At 42.4% G+C, this 17,996-nt stretch overlaps 1 protein-coding gene across 3 annotated transcripts in view; it reads right to left on the bottom strand.

Annotated features, from left to right (window-relative positions):
* The window catches only part of B3GNTL1 (UDP-GlcNAc:betaGal beta-1,3-N-acetylglucosaminyltransferase like 1), a 117,628-nt gene that overhangs the window by 63,367 nt on the left and 36,265 nt on the right, over positions 1–17,996 (bottom strand). For all 3 annotated transcript variants that reach the window (XM_060081512.1, XM_060081513.1, XM_060081514.1), the window contains one exon: positions 834–899. In XM_060081512.1, coding sequence (XP_059937495.1) covers positions 834–899 — 66 coding nt within the window. The remainder of the gene's footprint in view (positions 1–833; positions 900–17,996) is intronic.

The following is a 17,996-nucleotide window of genomic DNA, read 5'->3' as shown; positions in this document are numbered from 1 at the left end:
CCTGGAGATGCTTTAGTGTGTGGACATGGGTGGACATGGCACTGCAGCAGAAGTGAGCAAAACCTGGAGGCTGTTCCCAGGCAATCAGACACCATGTCTTAAGACAGTTCCAGACCTTTCTCCTTCCCACTTTCAAAACCAGTGATCACCACAGTAATTCAAAGATGTTCTTACTAAAATTCCAGCATAGAGATCTGAGCAGTGGGCTCTGTGGTCAGACACCAGCTCTGGGGCTCAACCGCCTGGGCCACCCCCCACCCTGAGTCACACGGGAGCGAGGTATCCATGGGCCCGAGATGCTCCCCCAGGTCCAAGTGGGTGGGAGACGCTCCCTGAAATGGGGCTCCTGCAGGGGGAAGTGAGCTCTCACCCAGCGAGTGCCAAGGAGGACGGGTCCTGGAGAGCCTGGCTCATGGGGGCCAAAGGGGAAGCCATTCTAAAGATGAGAACGTAGTCTGAGGTTATGTAGCTAATGGAATTTTTTTTTTTTAACTGATACACCCTACAGCTCTCAACCTGTGTTTTTATGTCCAAGGTACACAGCTTCTGAAATGCTGATAAAACCAAACTAAACTAAACCAAACCAAAAAAATACTTTGGACCCATTTGAAAGTAACCAGTGCTACCTAAAACAAGAAGCACATTTTCCTTCAAAGGAAAACACCCTTGAGTGCGCAGACACACCAGGCACACATCATTCTCCAAGGGGGCAGTCTGATTACAAACTGACTCTTCCTATTCTAAGGAAGAATCTTAATCTAAAAAGCTGTAATGGCAGTTCTACCAAAAGGTGTAACAATGCAGCAGAAACATGCAGAAACATCCATACTCACACTTGTTGGGTGTTGCACAGCAGCTGCATGTTGCAGCCTCACCCTCTGAGGCATCATCACGTCGTCCTGCAGGAGAGAACACATTTTAAACTCCCTGGAAGCAACTCTGACAAACAAGCAAGAAGACAGACAGCCCGACAGCAAAGTAGGCAAGAGACCAGAACAGGCAGTTCAGATGCTGCCTAGCAGTCCATGACCCTGTCAGTCAGCTGGGAAACGTGAGTACCCAGGCTGCAGTGTAGGACACGCGGGAACTTGGACTATTCCAGCCAGAACTCACAAGGCTGGCAGGGATGAGGACGGGGGAAGAGAGTGGGGCACGTCCAGAAAGGTGGAGACTCAGATCCCCAAGACCTAGTAACTTCACCACATGGGCAGAAAAAGTCTTACACGTATGTACCAGAAGAGATGTACAAAAGATTCACCACGGCGTCATTCAAATCTGGGAACAGCCCGATGTTCACGGATACCAGCACAGGTAAATAAATTGTGCGCATTTCTACAGTCAAATACCATTCAAGTGTGAAATTAAACAACAGCTACACACAACAAAAGTGAATTTCACAGACATAATGCTCAGTGAAAGAGGCAAGACAAAAGAATATACATAGTATTATTCCGTTTATTTAAAACTCAAAATCAAGCAAAACTAACCTGATTATTTAAGAAATATACACTTAATATGAACTATCATAAAGAAAAGCAAGAAAATTATAATCCCAAAGTCAGAATAGTGATGACTTTGTGGGGAGGGAGTCAGGGTGTACCTCTAAGGTATTAGCAATGCAGTACTTCCTGACTGAGTGGTAGTTACACATGTATTTACTTCCTAATTAATCTTCAAAGTGTACATGTATGTTCTGTGTATTTTTCTATAGGTACATTCCATCTCACAATTTAAAAAAGTGCTTTAAATGGATAAAAAATCAAAAAGATTTCAGTGTTTTATTTAAAGGTACAAATATGCCCACTATGTCATTGGGAGGATATTTATCTTTAAACTGAGCAATAAGATAAACTAAAAGAGCTGTATTTGTATCTCTTATTTCTGCAAAATGGCCTCATGAGCATTGTGCTAATCAAATGAGCTGTGGATGAAGTAAGCTGAGAGGAAGTGGCTAATGTGAGGAGGTGGGGAGGGAGGTGCTGAAAGAGGAGGAGGGGGAGGGGGAGGAGGAGGGGGAGGAAGAGGAGGAGGGGAGGGGAGGAGGGAGAGGAGGGGGAGGAGAGGAGGAGGGGGAGGAGGAGAGGAGGAGGGGGAGGAGAGGAGGAGGGGGAGGAGGGGGAGGAGGAGGGGGAGGAGGGGGAGGAGAGGAGGAGGGGGAAGAGGGGGAAGAGAGGAGGAGGGGGAGGAGGGGGAAGAGAGGAGGAGGGGGAGGAGAGGAGGAGGGGGAGGAGGAGAGGAGGAGGGGGAGGAGGGGAGGAGGGGGGAGGGGTGGGGAGGAGTGGAGGAGGGGAGGGGAGGAGGAGAGGAGGAGGGGAGGGGGAGGAGGGGAGGAGGAGAAGGAGGGAGCAAGGGGAGGAGAAGGAGGGGCACAGGCAGAGCAGGGGCCCCTCCAGGCACAGCAGCACCCCCAGCAGGCAGGAAGCAGGTGTGAAGGTGGGAACAGAAATGCAGGGAGGAAGCTGTCAGAACAGGAGAGGAGAAGTTGGCTATTCCAGGCCTGAATCCTTCCCTGGCTCCCATCAGGAACATGCTTGCAGGCATGTGTATGGTCAACCACAGCTGGGAATCTTACAAAGGAAAACAAGGAAAATTGAAGCAGAAAAGGGTGGGTGATGTGAGGAGGATAAAAAGAAGTGATGCTAGAGTTTAGCCTATTTCTCTCCCACAAAGGGTATAGCAAGGCAGCAGGGCAGAGACGAAGGCAGGGAAATTTCCCTGAAAGGGATGGTCTATTGATCAAACTCTTGAAAAATGGCCCTGTGTCTGGTGGCCTCATGCAGAATCCTACAAATTTCTGAGGTTTCCTAAACCAGTCCCGACTCCTAGTTACATGTGGGAAGGTGCACAAGTCAGCACAGGACCAGGCCAGTATTTCAAAGAGAAAGTGGGGAGAGTAGAGGAAAACACAGTCGGGATCAGGGTTAGGGTTAGTCTCTGCTCACAGCGTGACCTCCTCCAGGACCCTGTGCAGTGGCACCACCACACATGCAAGCCCCACTTCCTCCAAACCCAGGCGAGCACCCCAGGAACCACACCACAGCCTTCTGGCCTCTAGTTCCCACACCTACTCAATGGCACCAAGATGTCCACTGGGATGGGGCATCTTGTGTGGACCAGCTCAGCTCCTGTATTTGGCTGGACTTAAAAAATATTTGTAGAACAAATGAAGCGTCTTCTCAGGACTGAATTGTATTTTCAATCCACCTCACCATTTACAAAACACAACCCTCTTTTTTAGATATTTATCACGATCTTCTATCGTTGGGAGACAGCGCAGCTAATATTATCACCATTTTGTAGCCAAGGAAACCAAGGTTTGGAATCGCTACGGAACTCATCCAAAATCTCATAGCAATTACACGTCAGGGTTAGAATTTGAACATAGGATCAACGGAGGGTCCAGTGTTACAGTTCAAGGATCTACGTACGCAAAAAGCAAAATTGTCCAGAAAGTCTTAGCTCTCAAGAACATTCTAATATAGTCTTCCATCACCTCGTTTACTGGAATCACCTCTGCTGCTGGGTGTCTGAATAAAGTGAACATTTGCAAGTATGAGGAGAATACGGAAGACATTTAACACACACCTGACCATCAGCTGAGAAGGTCAAGGATGAACACACTGCAAAGTGGTAGCGTAACAGAGTAACAGACTGTCTCAGCTGCATGGTGACTCTGCAGATGATAGATAAGCTCCTTGTTCTCCCAAGACCATTTTGAAAGAGGAAAAAGTTGCTGAAAGATGGAAGCATGAAAAGATCTTTATTATACATGAAAAGTGATGTGATATTTTAATAACAAGCCCAGATGTGTTTCTGCTCATGGGCTGTGATCCCACCACCGTTCACCGGAGGCCATGCCTATCAGTGTCCGTCCCAGGGAGGGGCCTGCCCTGGTCAAGGTAACTGTGCTCACAGCTGGTACCCCATACCAGGAGCTGGTTTTAATAAAAGTCAGCTGGTATCTGAAATGCAAATAGGAGAGGGGCCTAAAGGATGGATACAAAGGGTCATCAAGCATGAACTGCAAAAGCCCAGAGTCTGCATGTCCTGATCCCAAGGTGTATCTGCAGATGGACTTTCCTTACTACAGGAGGGAGGGTTCAAAACCTCCATATTTATTTGCCTAAAGTGTGCAGGATTCCACCATGATAACCAGGTAAGAAATGTTCTTGGCAGTCAAGGGAAAAGAATATTAATGTATTCTAAAAATAACACTAATTCAAGATGAAACACTGTTTCCTTTCTGACCATAAAAATATTGGGTAGAGGGTTTCCCTGGTGGCGCAGTGGTTGAGAGTCCGCCTGCCGATGCAGGGGACACGGGTTCGTGCCCCGATCCCGGAAGATCCCACATGCCGCGGAGCGGCTGGGCCCGCGAGCCATGGCCGCGGAGCCTGTGTGTCCGGAGCCTGTGCTCCGCAACGGGAGAGGCCACAGCAGTGAGAGGCCCGCGTACAGCAAAAAAAAAAAAAAAAAAAAAAAAAAAAAATTGGGTAGAGAAAAACTAATCTAGCCAAAGAATTTCGGAGTTAAAAGAAACCTGCATCTTTGAGTTCTGCAGCTTCTGAGTGGAGGGTGGTCCTGAGGGAGCGAGGCTGTGGACTCCCAGGGATGACCAACGCCCAGGATGGGTGAGGGGCAGGACGGACCACTTGCAAATGAAGGAAATAATAGCCTACAGCCAAGAAGGTCTTCTGTGGAAGAAAGCAAAGCTGATTTTTTTTGTTTTTGTTAAGTCTTCTTATGCTTGACTTTTAGACAAATAGTATTTGAAGACAAAGATAGAAATTCCCTGATCAAACCTCAGCCTTAGGACCCACACTCCAAGCAGAGGATCCTGAAGGACAGGGAAGAGAACAGAGCAAACCCAACCCACACACTGAGAGCCTATTTCCAAAGCACAGTGTCAAGGGACTCACATAGGTGACCTACCTACATTTTCCCAAACTCCGAGATACTGAGGGGAAGTAAGTAAGCTCAAGAGAAGTTGTCTGCCTGTGATTTTGCTACTTAGCTTGTACAGGGCAGGGCAGGGCAGGACCCACAGGCAGGTCAAAATGCCTCCAAATCCACTTGCAGAAATGACAGGCTAATGGCACACAAATAATCCTGCTCTGTTCAACTAAGAAAGTTGGAAAAGATATTGAGAGAGTCTTAAACAGAGAGTTAACAAGATTGTGGGGAACTACTGGGCCCAAATCTCTGAGAAGCATTAGCCGAGAGAGGAAACAAACCACTTGTACCCTCAAGTCCTCACTGATCTACAAGAAATAGCTGAAATTCCGACCGATGGTTCTGGTAACCCTGCGAGGCTGCAGGGAATGGAAACCAGAGCCAAGTGTCTGCTCAAGGCTCGGCGGGGTGGGGGTGGGACTGCTATTCAATGACAACATTTCCTAGCTCAGGCCATGGCAGGTTACCTCCTCAAGGTAAGAGGTGTGTGAGATACGTAGCCTAACAGGGCCTGGGAGCCTCAAAACTGGATAACAAGGGTCCCAGGATGGTGGTTCTCCCAGGCACCTGGAAGAAGCAAAGGAAAATCTCTGAGGGAAAGAACTTTCATTCAAGGCCTCAAATTAACTCCACAGAGAAGTATTCAAATACAATGACCAGTACACAAAGATAACTGGGCACATAAGTAAAAACACATGAAAGAACAGATAATAAAAGACTTCCCAGAGCAACCATTAAGAAAATAATTCAAAAAGAGTTAAAAATCAATAATTTATTATAAACAGTACACTAGAAAATATCTATTTAATTTTTTTAAAAGGGAAGCAGTAAACAAAGAACAGAGGAACAAAAATAATATGTCATAGAAAATGAATAGCAAAATGGCAGGCATAAATCCAATTGTAAAAAACTTAAATATGTGAATAAATTCAAAATTCTAATCAAAGATAAAAGTTGTCAAACTACTATTAAAAAAAACAAACAAAAAACCAAAACAAGTTCTACCTATATGCTACTTATAAGAGGCAAAATTCAGGTTCAAAGACACAAATACACTGAAAGTGAAAGGACGGAAAAAGATACACCAAGCAAACTGTAACTATAAGGGAGATGAAGTAGTTATACTAATACGGGGCAAAACAGACTTTTATTTTATTTTTTAATGTCTTTATTAGAGTATAATTGCTTTACAATGTTGTGTTAGTTTCTGCTATATAACAAAGTGAATCAGCTATATATATACATATATCCCCATATCCTCTCCCTCTTGCGCCTCCCTCCCACCCTCCCTATCCCACCCTTCTAGGTGGTCACAAAGCACCGAGCTGATCTCCCTGTGCTATGTGGCTGCTTCCCACTAGCTATCTATTTTCCATTTGGTAGTGTATATATGTCAATGCCACTCTCTCACCTCGCCCCAGCTTACCCTTCCCCCCTCCCCATGTCCTCAAGTCCATTCCCTACGTCTGCGTCTTTATTCCTGTCCCTAGGTTCATTAGAACCTTTTTTTTTTTTTTTAGATTCCATATATATGTGTTAGCATACGGTATTTGTTTTTCTCTCTCTTTTTTTTTTTTGCAGTACGCGGGCCTCTCACTGTTGTGGCCTCTCCCATTATGGAGCACAGGCCCCGGACGCGCAGGCCCAGCGGCCATGGCTCACGGGCCTAGCTGCTCCGCGGCATGCGGGATCTTCCTGGACCGGGGCACGAACCCGTGTCCCCTACATTGGCAGGCAGACTCTCAACCACTGCGCCACCAGGGAAGCCCTGTTTTTCTCTTTCTGACTTACTTCACTTTGTGTGACAGACTCTAAGTCCATCCACCTCACTACAAATAACTCAATTTCGCAAAACAGACTTTAAAACAAAGAACTTTAATAGAAACAAAGAGGGACATTAAACATTGACAGAATGGTCAATCCATCAGAAAGATATAACAATTATAAATATTCATGTACCTAACAGCAGTGAAAAAATGGAAACAAAAATGAACAGAACTGAAGAGAGAAATAGACAATTCAACAATAAGAGTTGGAGACTTCAATACCCCACCATCAAGAATGGATAGAATAGGGCTTCCCTGGTGGTGCAGTGGTTGAGAGTCCGCCTGCCGATGCAGGGGACACGGGTTCGTGCCCTTGTCTGGGAAGATCCTGCATGCCGCGGAGCGGCTGGGCCCATGAGCCATGGCTGCTGAGCCCGTGTGTCCGGAGCCTGTGCTCTGCAATGGGAGAGGCCACAACAGTGAGAGGCCCGCGTACCAAAAAAAATTAAAAAAAAAAAAAGAATGGATAGAATAACGTGACAAAATACTGCACCATCAACCAACAATACCAACCTGCTGACTTCTCTCTATGGACACCCACCCAACAACATCAACCTGCTGACATCTAACTATGGAACACCCACCCAATAACAACAGACTGCATACTAGACCACAAAACAGGGATCAGAAAATGTTAAAGATCTAAAAGCATATAAAGTGTGTTCTCTCACCACAATAAAATTGTTAGAATTCAAAAATAGCAGGATTTGGGGAAATCTACCACCAATATATGGCTATAAACAACGTACTTCTACATAGCCAATGGGTTAAAGAAGAAATCACAGGAAAATTAGAAAATACTATGAGGTGAATGAAAATGAAAACATGACATGACGCAAAATAGCTATAGCAATTCTTAGAGAAAATTTTATAGCTGTTAATGCCTATTAACAAAGAAAGATCTTAGGAGCCAACCACCAAAAAAGGAGCAAATTCAACCAAAAGTAAGCAGAAGGAAAATAAAGATTAGAGCAGAAATCAACGAAGTAGAAAAAAAGAAAATCAATTAAAATAATGGCTGTTTTTTTTGAAAACACCAAGAAATTTAACAAATCTTTAGCTAGACTGGAGACGAATAAACTTTTTCTATAAAGGGCCAGATAGTAAATATTTTAGCTTTTGCTGTCACATATGGCTTCTGTCAATATTCTTTGTATTTTTTTGCTTTGTTTTGTTTTTACAACACTTTAAAAATAAAAAGACCATTTTTAGCTTAGAGGCTATACAAAAACAGTGGCTGCCAGTGGGTGTGGCCTGTGAGCTGTCATCTGTGGACTCCTGAGCTAGACAGAGCAAGAAAAAGAGAAGATACAAACAACTAAATTCAGGAGTGAAAAAGGAGACAGAAGTTCTTACCTCATAAAAGTTAAAAGGACTATAAGTAACTGCGTGCCAACAATTTACATAATTTAGATGAAATGAATGAATTCCTAGAAAGACATGAATTACTAAAATAGACTGAAGAAATACAAAATCTAAATAAATCTATAAAAGCCAAAAAAAAAGAACTAGTAATTTAAAATCTCCAAACAAAAATGTCCAAGCTCAGATGGTGAATTCTACCAAACATTCAAAGAATAAAGAACATCTCACCTTTACAAAGTCTCCCAGAAAAAGGAAGAGGCAGCCAACTCATATTACCCGATACCAAAGCCAGAAAATGACATCATAAGGAAAGAAAACTAAAGAACAATATCCCACATGGATAGAGATGAAAAAGTCTTTGACAAAATAAGCAAACCAAATCCAGCAATGTATAAAAAGGATTATATACTATAACCAGGTGGAATTTATCCCAGAAATACAAGGTTGCTTTACCATCTGAAAGCCAATTAATGTCACAGATCATACTGAAAGAAAGAAGAACAATCTACATGATGATCTCAGTAAGTGCAGAAAAAGCATTTCACAAAATCTAATGGTCATTCATGATAAAAATTCTCAACAAAGTAGGAAGAGAAAGGAACTTCCCCAACCCAATAAAAAGCATCTACAAAACCCCTACAGCTACATCTTAATGGTGGGTGATGGAATGCTTTCCCTGAGGTTGGAAACAGGGACGATATCTGCTCTTGTGACTTCCGTAGAGCACTGCAGTTCTGGTCAGTGCAATCAGGCAAGAAAGGGAAATAAAAGGCATCCAGATCAGAAAGGAAGACACTGCCTCAATTTGCAGACAACATGACCTTGTATTTAGAACACCCTAAGGAATCCACCAAAAAACTACTAGAATTAATTTCAGCAAGGTCACATAATATAAGATCAAGATACAAAAATCAATGGTATTTCCATATACTGGCATTGAAGAATCTGAAATAAAATTCAGAAAATTTTACATTCATAATAGCATCAAAAGAATGAAATATTGAGGTATAAATTTAACAAAGGAAGTACAAGACTTGTACGGTGATAATTACAAGACATTGCTGAAAGAAGTTAAAGACCTAAATAAACAGGTAGACATCCCATGTTGATGGACTGGAAGACTCACTTCTTCAGCAAAGCAGTTCTCCCCAAATTGACCTACAGGTTCAATACAACAGAAATCTAAATCTCAATTTGCTTCTTTGTAGAAATGACAAGCTGATCCTAAAATTTATTTGGAGATACAAAAGATCCAGAATGGCTAAAACAACGTTGAAAACGGAAGAAGTATTATAGATGGAGGACTTACACTTTCTGACTTCAAAACTCACTACTGGAAAGCTACAGCAGTGGCCTAAAGATAAATATAGAGATCAGTAGAACATAACTGACAATAGAGAAATAACCTTTGCAATTACGGTTGATACAAGGCAGTTCAATGGGAAAAGGGTAGTCTTTTCAACAAACTGCTAGGACAAGTGGATCACCACAGGGAAAAGGTAAATGCAGACCCTCATCACACACAAAAATTAACTCAAAATAGATCACAGACCTAAATATAAGAGCTAAAATTTTAAAATCTTAGGTAAAAAAACTTGGAGCAAATATTGGTTACTTTGAATTAAGCAAAGAATTCTTAGATATGAAAACAAAAGCACAAATGATGAAAAGAAAAAATTGACAAATTGGGCTTCTTCAAAAGTTAAAAATTTTGTGTTTTAATTTAGGTATAAATTTATCAAGAAAGTAAATAGACCACCACAAACTGGGAGAAAATATTTACAAGTTCTATATCTAGCAGTAACCAGTGCCACCCTGAAGACACAACATCCTTCCCGACATTGAAGATCTTTCATTCTATTGCCGAGGTGAGTGTTACTGCTATTCAATCGAAGGAGAGATCCTAAATGGAAGTCCTGTGAGTGACAACTGCAGAGGGATGGAGCTCACAGCGGCGGGGAGAGCAGTTAAAATGGAGGAGAACAGAAATGACACTTTTCTGAAGCATTTCCACCCAATCCCAGTACCCTTTCTCTGTCTCAGGGCATCCTATATTTCTTCAGCTTTTGGAGAGAACTTATTAAGGCTATATATGAAAAAAATCTACAGTAAACAACAGTGTACTTAACAGTGAAAGGTTTCAGTGCTCTCTTTGAGACTGCGAAGGAAACAAGAATGCCCATTATCATGATTTCTATTTAACAATTCACTGGAGACTTGAGTCCAAAAAAAAAAAAAAAAGATACAAGGCTTACTAGAAAGAGAAAAAATGATTGCTTACATAAAGAACCCAAAATAATCAACAGAGAAATATTAGAATTAAAAATGAATGTAATAAGGTTTCTGGGGGCTTCCCTGGTGGCACAGTGGTTAAGAATCCGCCTGCCAATGCAGGGGACACGGGTTCGAGCCCTGGTCTGGGAAGATCCCACATGCTGCTGAGCAACTAAGCCTGTGAGCCACAGCTACTGAGCCTGTTCTCTAGAGCCCGTGAGCCACAACTACTGAAGCCCATGCTCTGCAACAAGAGAAGCCACCGCAGTGAGAAGCCCGTGCACCACAACGAAGAGGAGCTCCCACTTGCCGCAACTAGAGAAAGCCCGTGCGCAGCAACAAAGACCCAACACACCAAAAAAAAAAAAAAAAAAGATTAATAAAGAGAATAGACGGTATTTATAAAAAATAATAAGAAGAAGAAGGTTTCTGGATACAAGATCAATAAATAATTTCTTTATATGTACAAAATTTTTTAAAATGATGCTTCTTACAATAGTATCAAAAAAGATCAAATAACTCTTTGGTGAGAATGTAAAATGGTATAGTCACTCTGGAAAACATTTTGGCACTTCCTCAAAATGTTAAAATCAGAGTTACCATGTGACCCAGCAATTCCACTCCTAGGTGGAACTGAAAACATCTATCCACACAAAAACTTGTACAGGAATGTTTATAGCAGCATTATTTATAATAGTCAAAAAGTGGAAATAACCCAAATGTTCATCAACTAGTAAATAAACCAAAAAAATGTACACTCATAAGATGGACTATTACGCAACAGTAAAGAGAAATGAAGTCCTGACACATGCTACAACGTGATGAACTTTGAAAACATCATGCTAAGTAAAAGAAGCCAGTCACAGAGACCACATAGTGTAGACTCCATTTATATGAAAAGTCCAGAACAGGCAAATCCATAGAGACAGAAAAGAGATTAGTGGTTGCCCATGGCTAGGAGATGGGGGAATGAGGGGGTGATTATTAATAGGTATGGGGTTTAATTTTGTGGTGATGGAAAAGGTCTAAAAATAGATTGTGGTGATGGTTGCACAACATTATGAATATACTGAAAACCATTGGATTGTACACTTTAAATGGGTGGATTTTTTTTTTTTTTTTTTTTTTTTTTTTGGTGGTACACGGGCCTCTCACTGTTGTGGCCTCTCCCGCTGCGGAACACAGGCTCCGGACGCGCAGGCTCAGTGGCCATGGCTCACGGGCCCAGCCGCTCCGCGGCATGTGGGATCCTCCCAGACTGGGGCACGAACCCGTGTCCCCTGCATCGGCAGGTGGACTCCCAACCACTGCGCCACCAGGGAAGCCCTAAATGGGTGGATTTTTATGTGAATTACATCTCAGTAGAGCTGATAAAAATGTTTTTTAAAAAATCAAATACCAAGATATTAATTTAACAAAGGACTTGTAAGCCCTCTGCTATGAAAACTACTCATGCCTATTGAGGTAAATTAAAGAAGACCTAAATAAATCAATGAACATATTTTCATTGTTAGGAAGACTCAATATCGTAAAGAAGTTAGTTCTCTACAGATACACCAGAAATACAGCTACACGTGGAACAACTCCTACAGAACACCTACTGAACGCTGGCAGAAGACCCCAGACCTCCCAAAAGGCAAGAAACTCCCCACGTACTTGGGTAGGGCAAAGCGGAGAGATTCCTGCACAGAGGATCGGTGCCGAGCGGCACTCACCAGCCCGAGAGGCTTGTCTGCTCGCCTGCTGGGGCGGGCGGCGCTGGAAGCTGAGGCTCGGGCTTCGGTCAGAGCGCAGGGAGAGGACTGGGGCTGGCGGCGAGAACTCAGCCTGAAGGGGGCTAATGTGCCACAGCTAGCCGGGAAGGAGTCCGGGAAAACTCTGGAGCTGCCGAAGAGGCAAGAGACTTTTTCTTCCCTCTTGGTTTCCTGGTGCGTGAGGAGAGGGGATTAAGAGGGCTGCTTAAAGGAGCTCCACAGACGGGCGCGAGTCGCGGATGAAAGTGCGGAGCCCAGAGACGGGCGTGGGACGCTGGGGCTGCTGCCGCCGCCGCCAAGAAGCCTGTGTGCGAGCGCAGGTCACTGTCCACAAGGCCCTTCCAGGAGCCTGTGCAGCCCGCCACTGCCGGGGTCCCGGGATCCAGGGGCGGCTTCCCTGGGAGAACGCACGGCGCGCCTCAGGCTGGTGCAACGTTACGCCGGCCTCTGCCGCTGCAGGCTCGCCCCGCACTCCGTGCCCCTCCCTCCTCCCCCCACCCCGGCCTGAGTGAGCCAGAGTCCCCGAAGCGGCTGCTCCTTTAACCCTGTCCTGTCTGAGCGAAGAACAGACACCCTCCGGCGACCTACGTGCAGAGGCGGGGCCAAATCCAAAGCTGAGACCCGGGAGCTGTGAGAACAAAGAAGAGAAAGGGAAACCTCTCCCAGCAGCCTCAGAAGCAGCGGATTAAAGCTCCACAATCAACTTGATGTACCCCGCATCTGTGGAATACATGAATAGACAACAAATCATCCCAAATTGAGGAGCCAGGAGTCAGTGCTGTGCCTCTGAGGTGGGAGAGCCAACTTCAGGACACTGGTCCACAAGAGACCTCCCAGCTCCACACAATATCAAACGGCGAAAATCTTCCAGAGATCTCCATCTCAACACCAGCACCCAGCTTCACTCAATGACCAGCAAGCTACAGTACTGAACACCCTATGCCAAACAACTAGCAAGACAGGAACACAACGCCACCCATTAGCAGAGAGGCTGCCTAAAATCATAAAAAGTCCGCAGACACCCCAAAACACACCACCAGACGTGGACCTGCCCACCAGAAAGACAAGATCCAGCCTCATCCACCAGAACACAGGCACTAGTCCCCTCCACCAGGAAGCCTACACAACCCACTAAACCAACCTTAGCCACTGGGGACAGACACCAAAAACAATGGGAACTACGAACCTGCAGCCTGCAAAAAGGAGACCCCAAACACAGTAACATAAGCAAAATGAGAAGACAGAAAAACACACAGCAGAAGGAGCAAGATAAAAACCCACCAGACCTAACAAATGAAGAGGTAATAGGCAGTCTACCTGAAAAAGAATTCAGAATAATGATAGTAGGGCTTCCCTGGTGGCGCAGTGGTTGAGAGTCCGCCTGCCGATGCAGGGGACGCGGGATCGAGCCCCGGTCCTGGAAGATCCCACATGCCGCGGAGCGTCTGGGACCGTGAGCCATGGCCGCTGAGCCTGCGCGTCCGGAGCCTGTGCTCCGCAACGAGAGAGGCCACAGCTGTGGGAGGCCCGCGTACCGCAAAAAAGAAAAAAGAAAAACAAACAAAAAAAAAGAATAATGATAGTAAAGATGATCCAAGATTCTATTTCCAAGATCCAAAATCTTGGAAATAGAATAGACAAAATGCAAGAAACAGTTAACAAGGACCTAGAAGAACTAAAGATGAATCAAGCATCGATTAAAAACACAATAAATGAAATGAAAAATACTCTAGATGGGATCAATAGCAGAATAACTGAGGCAGAAGAACGGATAAGTGAGGTGGAAGATAAAATAGTGGAAATAACTGATGCAGAGCAAAATAAAGAAAAAAGAATGAAAAGAACAGAGGACAGTCTCAGAGACCTCTGGGACAACATTAAACACACCAACATTCGAATTATAGGGGTTCCAGAAGAAGAAGAGAAAAAGAAAGGGACTGAGAAAATATTTGAAGAGATTATAGTTGAAAACTTCCCTAATATGGGAAAGGAAATAGTTAATCAAGTCCAGGAGGCACAGAGAGTCCCATACAGAATAAATCCAAGGAGAAATACACCAAGACACATATTAATCAAACTGTCAAAAATTAAACACAAAGAAATCATATTAAAAGCAGCAAGGCAAAAACAACAAATAACACACAAGGGAATCCCCATCAGGATAACAGCTGATCTCTCAGCAGGAACTCTACAAGCCAGAAGGGAGTGGCAGGACATAATTAAAGTGATGAAGGAGAAAAACCTGCAACCAAGATTACTCTACCCAGCAAGGATCTCATTCAGATTTGATGGAGAAATTAAAACGTTTACAGACAAGCAAAAGCTGAGAGAGTTCAGCACCACCAAACCAGCTTTACAACAAATGCTAAAGGAACTTCTCTAGGCAAGAAACACAACAGAAGGAAAAGACCTAAAATAACGAACCCAAAACAATTAAGAAAATGGGAATAGGAACATACATATTGATAACTGCCTTAAATGTAAATGGATTAAATGCTCCCACCAAAAGACACAGATTGGCTGAATGGATACAAAAACAAGACCCATATATATGCTGTCTATAAGAGACCCACTTCAGACCTAGAGACACATACAGACTGAAAGTAAGGGGATGGAAAAAGATATTCCATGCAAATGGAAACCAAAAGAAAGCTGGAGTAGCAATTCTCATATCAGACAAAATAGACTTTGAAATAAAGACTACTAGAAGAGACAAAGAAGGACACTACATAATGATCAAGGGATCGATCCAAGAAGAAGATATAACAATTGTAAATATTTATGCACCCAACATAGGAGCATCTCAATACATAAGGCAAATACTAACAGCCATAAAAGGAGAGATCGACAGTAACACAATCATAGTAGGGGACTTTAACACCCCACTTTCAACAATGGACAGATCATCCAAAATGAAAATAAATAAGGAAACACAAGCTTTAAATGATACATTAAACAAGATGGACTTAATTGATATTTATAGGACATTCCATCCAAAAACAACAGAATACACATTTTTCTCAAGTGCTCATTCTCCAGGATCATATCTTGGGTCACAAATCAAGCCTTGGTAAATTTAAGAAAATTGAAATTGTATCAAGTATCTTTTCCGACCACAATGCTATGAGACTACATATCAATTACAGGAAAAGAGCTGTAAAAAATACAAACACATGGAGGCTAAACAACACACTACTTAATAACGAAGTGATCACTGAAGAAATCAAAGAGGAAATTAAAAAATACCTAGAAACAAATGACAATGGAGACACGACGACCCAAAACCTATGGGATGCAGCAAAAGCAGTTCTAAGAGGGAACTTTATAGCAATACAATCCTACCTTAAGAAACAGGAAACATCTCGAATAAACAACCTAACCTTGCACCTAAAGCAATTAGAGAAAGAAGAACAAAAACATCCCAAAGTTAGCAGAAGGAAAGAAATCATAAAAATCGGATCAGAAATAAATGAAAAAGAAATGAAGGAAACGATAGCAAAGATCAATAAAACCAAAAGCTGGTTCTTTGAGAAGATAAACAAAATTGATAAACCATTAGCCAGACTCATCAAGAAAAAAAGGGAGAAGACTCAAATCAATAGAATTAGAAATGAAAAAGGAGAAGTAACAACTGACACTGCAGAAATACAAAAGATCATGAGAGATTACTACAAGCAACTCTATGCCAATAAAATGGACAACCTGGAAGAAATGGACAAATTCTTAGAAATGCACAACCTGCCAAGACTGAATCAGGAAGAAACAGAAAATATGAACAGACCAATCACAAGCACTGAAATTGAAACTGTGATCAAAAATCTTCCAACAAACAAAAGCCCAGGACCAGATGGCTTCACAGGCGAATTCTATCAAGCATTTAGAGAAGAGCTAACACCTATCCTTCTCAAACTCTTCCAAAATATAGCAGAGGGAGGAACACTCCTAAACTCATTCTACGAGGCCACCATCACCTTGATACCAAAACCAGACAAGGATGTCACATTTAAAGAAAACTACAGGCCAATATCACTGATGAACATAGATGCAAAAATCCTCAACAAAATACTAGCAAACAGAATCCAACAGCACATTAAAAGGATCATACACCATGATCAAGTGGGGTTTATTCCAGGAATGCAAGGATTCTTCAATATACGCAAATCAATAACGTGATACACCATATTAACAAATTGAAGGAGAAAAACCATATGATAATCTCAATAGATGCAGAGAAAGCTTTCGACAAAATTCAACACCCATTTATGATAAAAACCCTGCAGAAAGTAGGCATAGAGGGAAATTTCCTCAACATAATAAAGGCCATATATGAAAAACCCACAGCCAGCATCGTCCTCAATGGTGAAAAACTGAAACCATTTCCACTAAGATCAGGAACAAGACAAGGTTGCCCACTCTCACCACTCTTATTCAACATAGTTTTGGAAGTTTTAGCCACAGCAATCAGAGAAGAAAAGGAAATAAAAGGAATCCAAATCGGAAAAGAAGAAGTAAAGCTGTCACTCTTTGCAGATGACATGATACTATACATAGAGAATCCTAAAGATGCTACCAGAAAACTACTAGAGCTAATCAATGAATTTGGTAAAGTAGCAGGATACAAAATTAATGCACAGAAATCTCTGGCATTCCTATATACTAATGATGAAAAATCTGAAAGTGAAATCAAGGAAACACTCCCATTTACCATTGCAACAAAAAGAATAAAATATCTAGGAATAAACCTACCTGAGGAGACAAAAGACCTGTATGCAGAAAATTATAAGACACTGATGAAAGAAATTAAAGATGATACAAATAGATGGAGAGATGTACCATGTTCTTGGATTGGAAGAATCAACATTGTGAAAATGACTCTACTACCCAAAGCAATCTACAGATTCAATGCAATCCCTATCAAACTACCAATGGCATTTTTCACAGAACTAGAACAAAAAATTTCACAATTTGTATGGAAACACAAAAGACCACGAATAGCCAAAGCAATCTTGAGAACGAAAAATGGAGCTGGAGGAATCAGGCTCCCTGACTTCAGACTATACTACAAAGCTACAGTAATCAAGACAGTATGGTACTGGCACAAAAACAGAAAGATAGATCAATGGAACAGGATAGAAAGCCCAGAGATAAACCCACGGACATATGGTCATATGGTCACCTTATCTTTGATAAAGGAGGCAGGAATGTACAGTGGAGAAAGGACAATCTCTTCAATAAGTGGTGCTGGGAAAACTGGACAGGGACATGTAAAAGTATGAGATTAGATCACTCCCTAACACCATACACAAAAATAAGCTCAAAATGGATTAAAGACCTAAATGTAAGGCCAGACACTATCAAACTCTTAGAGGAAAACATAGGCAGAACACTCTATGACATAAATCACAGCAAGATCCTTTTTGATCCACCTCCTAGAGAAATGGAAATAAAGACAAAAATAAACACATGGAACCTAATGAAACTTAAAAGCTTTTGCACAGCAAAGGAAACCATAAACAAGACCAAAAGACAACCCTCAGAATGGGAGAAAATATTTGCAAATGAAGCAACTGACAGAGAATTAATCTCCAAAATTTATAAGCAGCTCATGCAGCTCAATAACAAAAAAAAAAACAACCCAATCCAAAAATGGGCAGAAGACCTAAATAGACATTTCTCCACAGAAGATATACAGACTGCCAACAAACACATGAAAGGATGCTCAACATCTTTACTCATTAGAGAAATGCAAATCAAAACTACAATGAGATATCATCTCACACCAGTCAGAATGGCCATCATCAAAAAATCTAGAAACAATAAATGC

Source organism: Mesoplodon densirostris, chromosome 18, assembly GCF_025265405.1.
Source record: "Mesoplodon densirostris isolate mMesDen1 chromosome 18, mMesDen1 primary haplotype, whole genome shotgun sequence".
Lineage (NCBI taxonomy): Eukaryota > Metazoa > Chordata > Mammalia > Artiodactyla > Ziphiidae > Mesoplodon > Mesoplodon densirostris.
The sequence above is the reverse complement of the archived record's forward strand: the minus strand, read 5'-3'. Positions and strand labels throughout refer to the sequence as shown.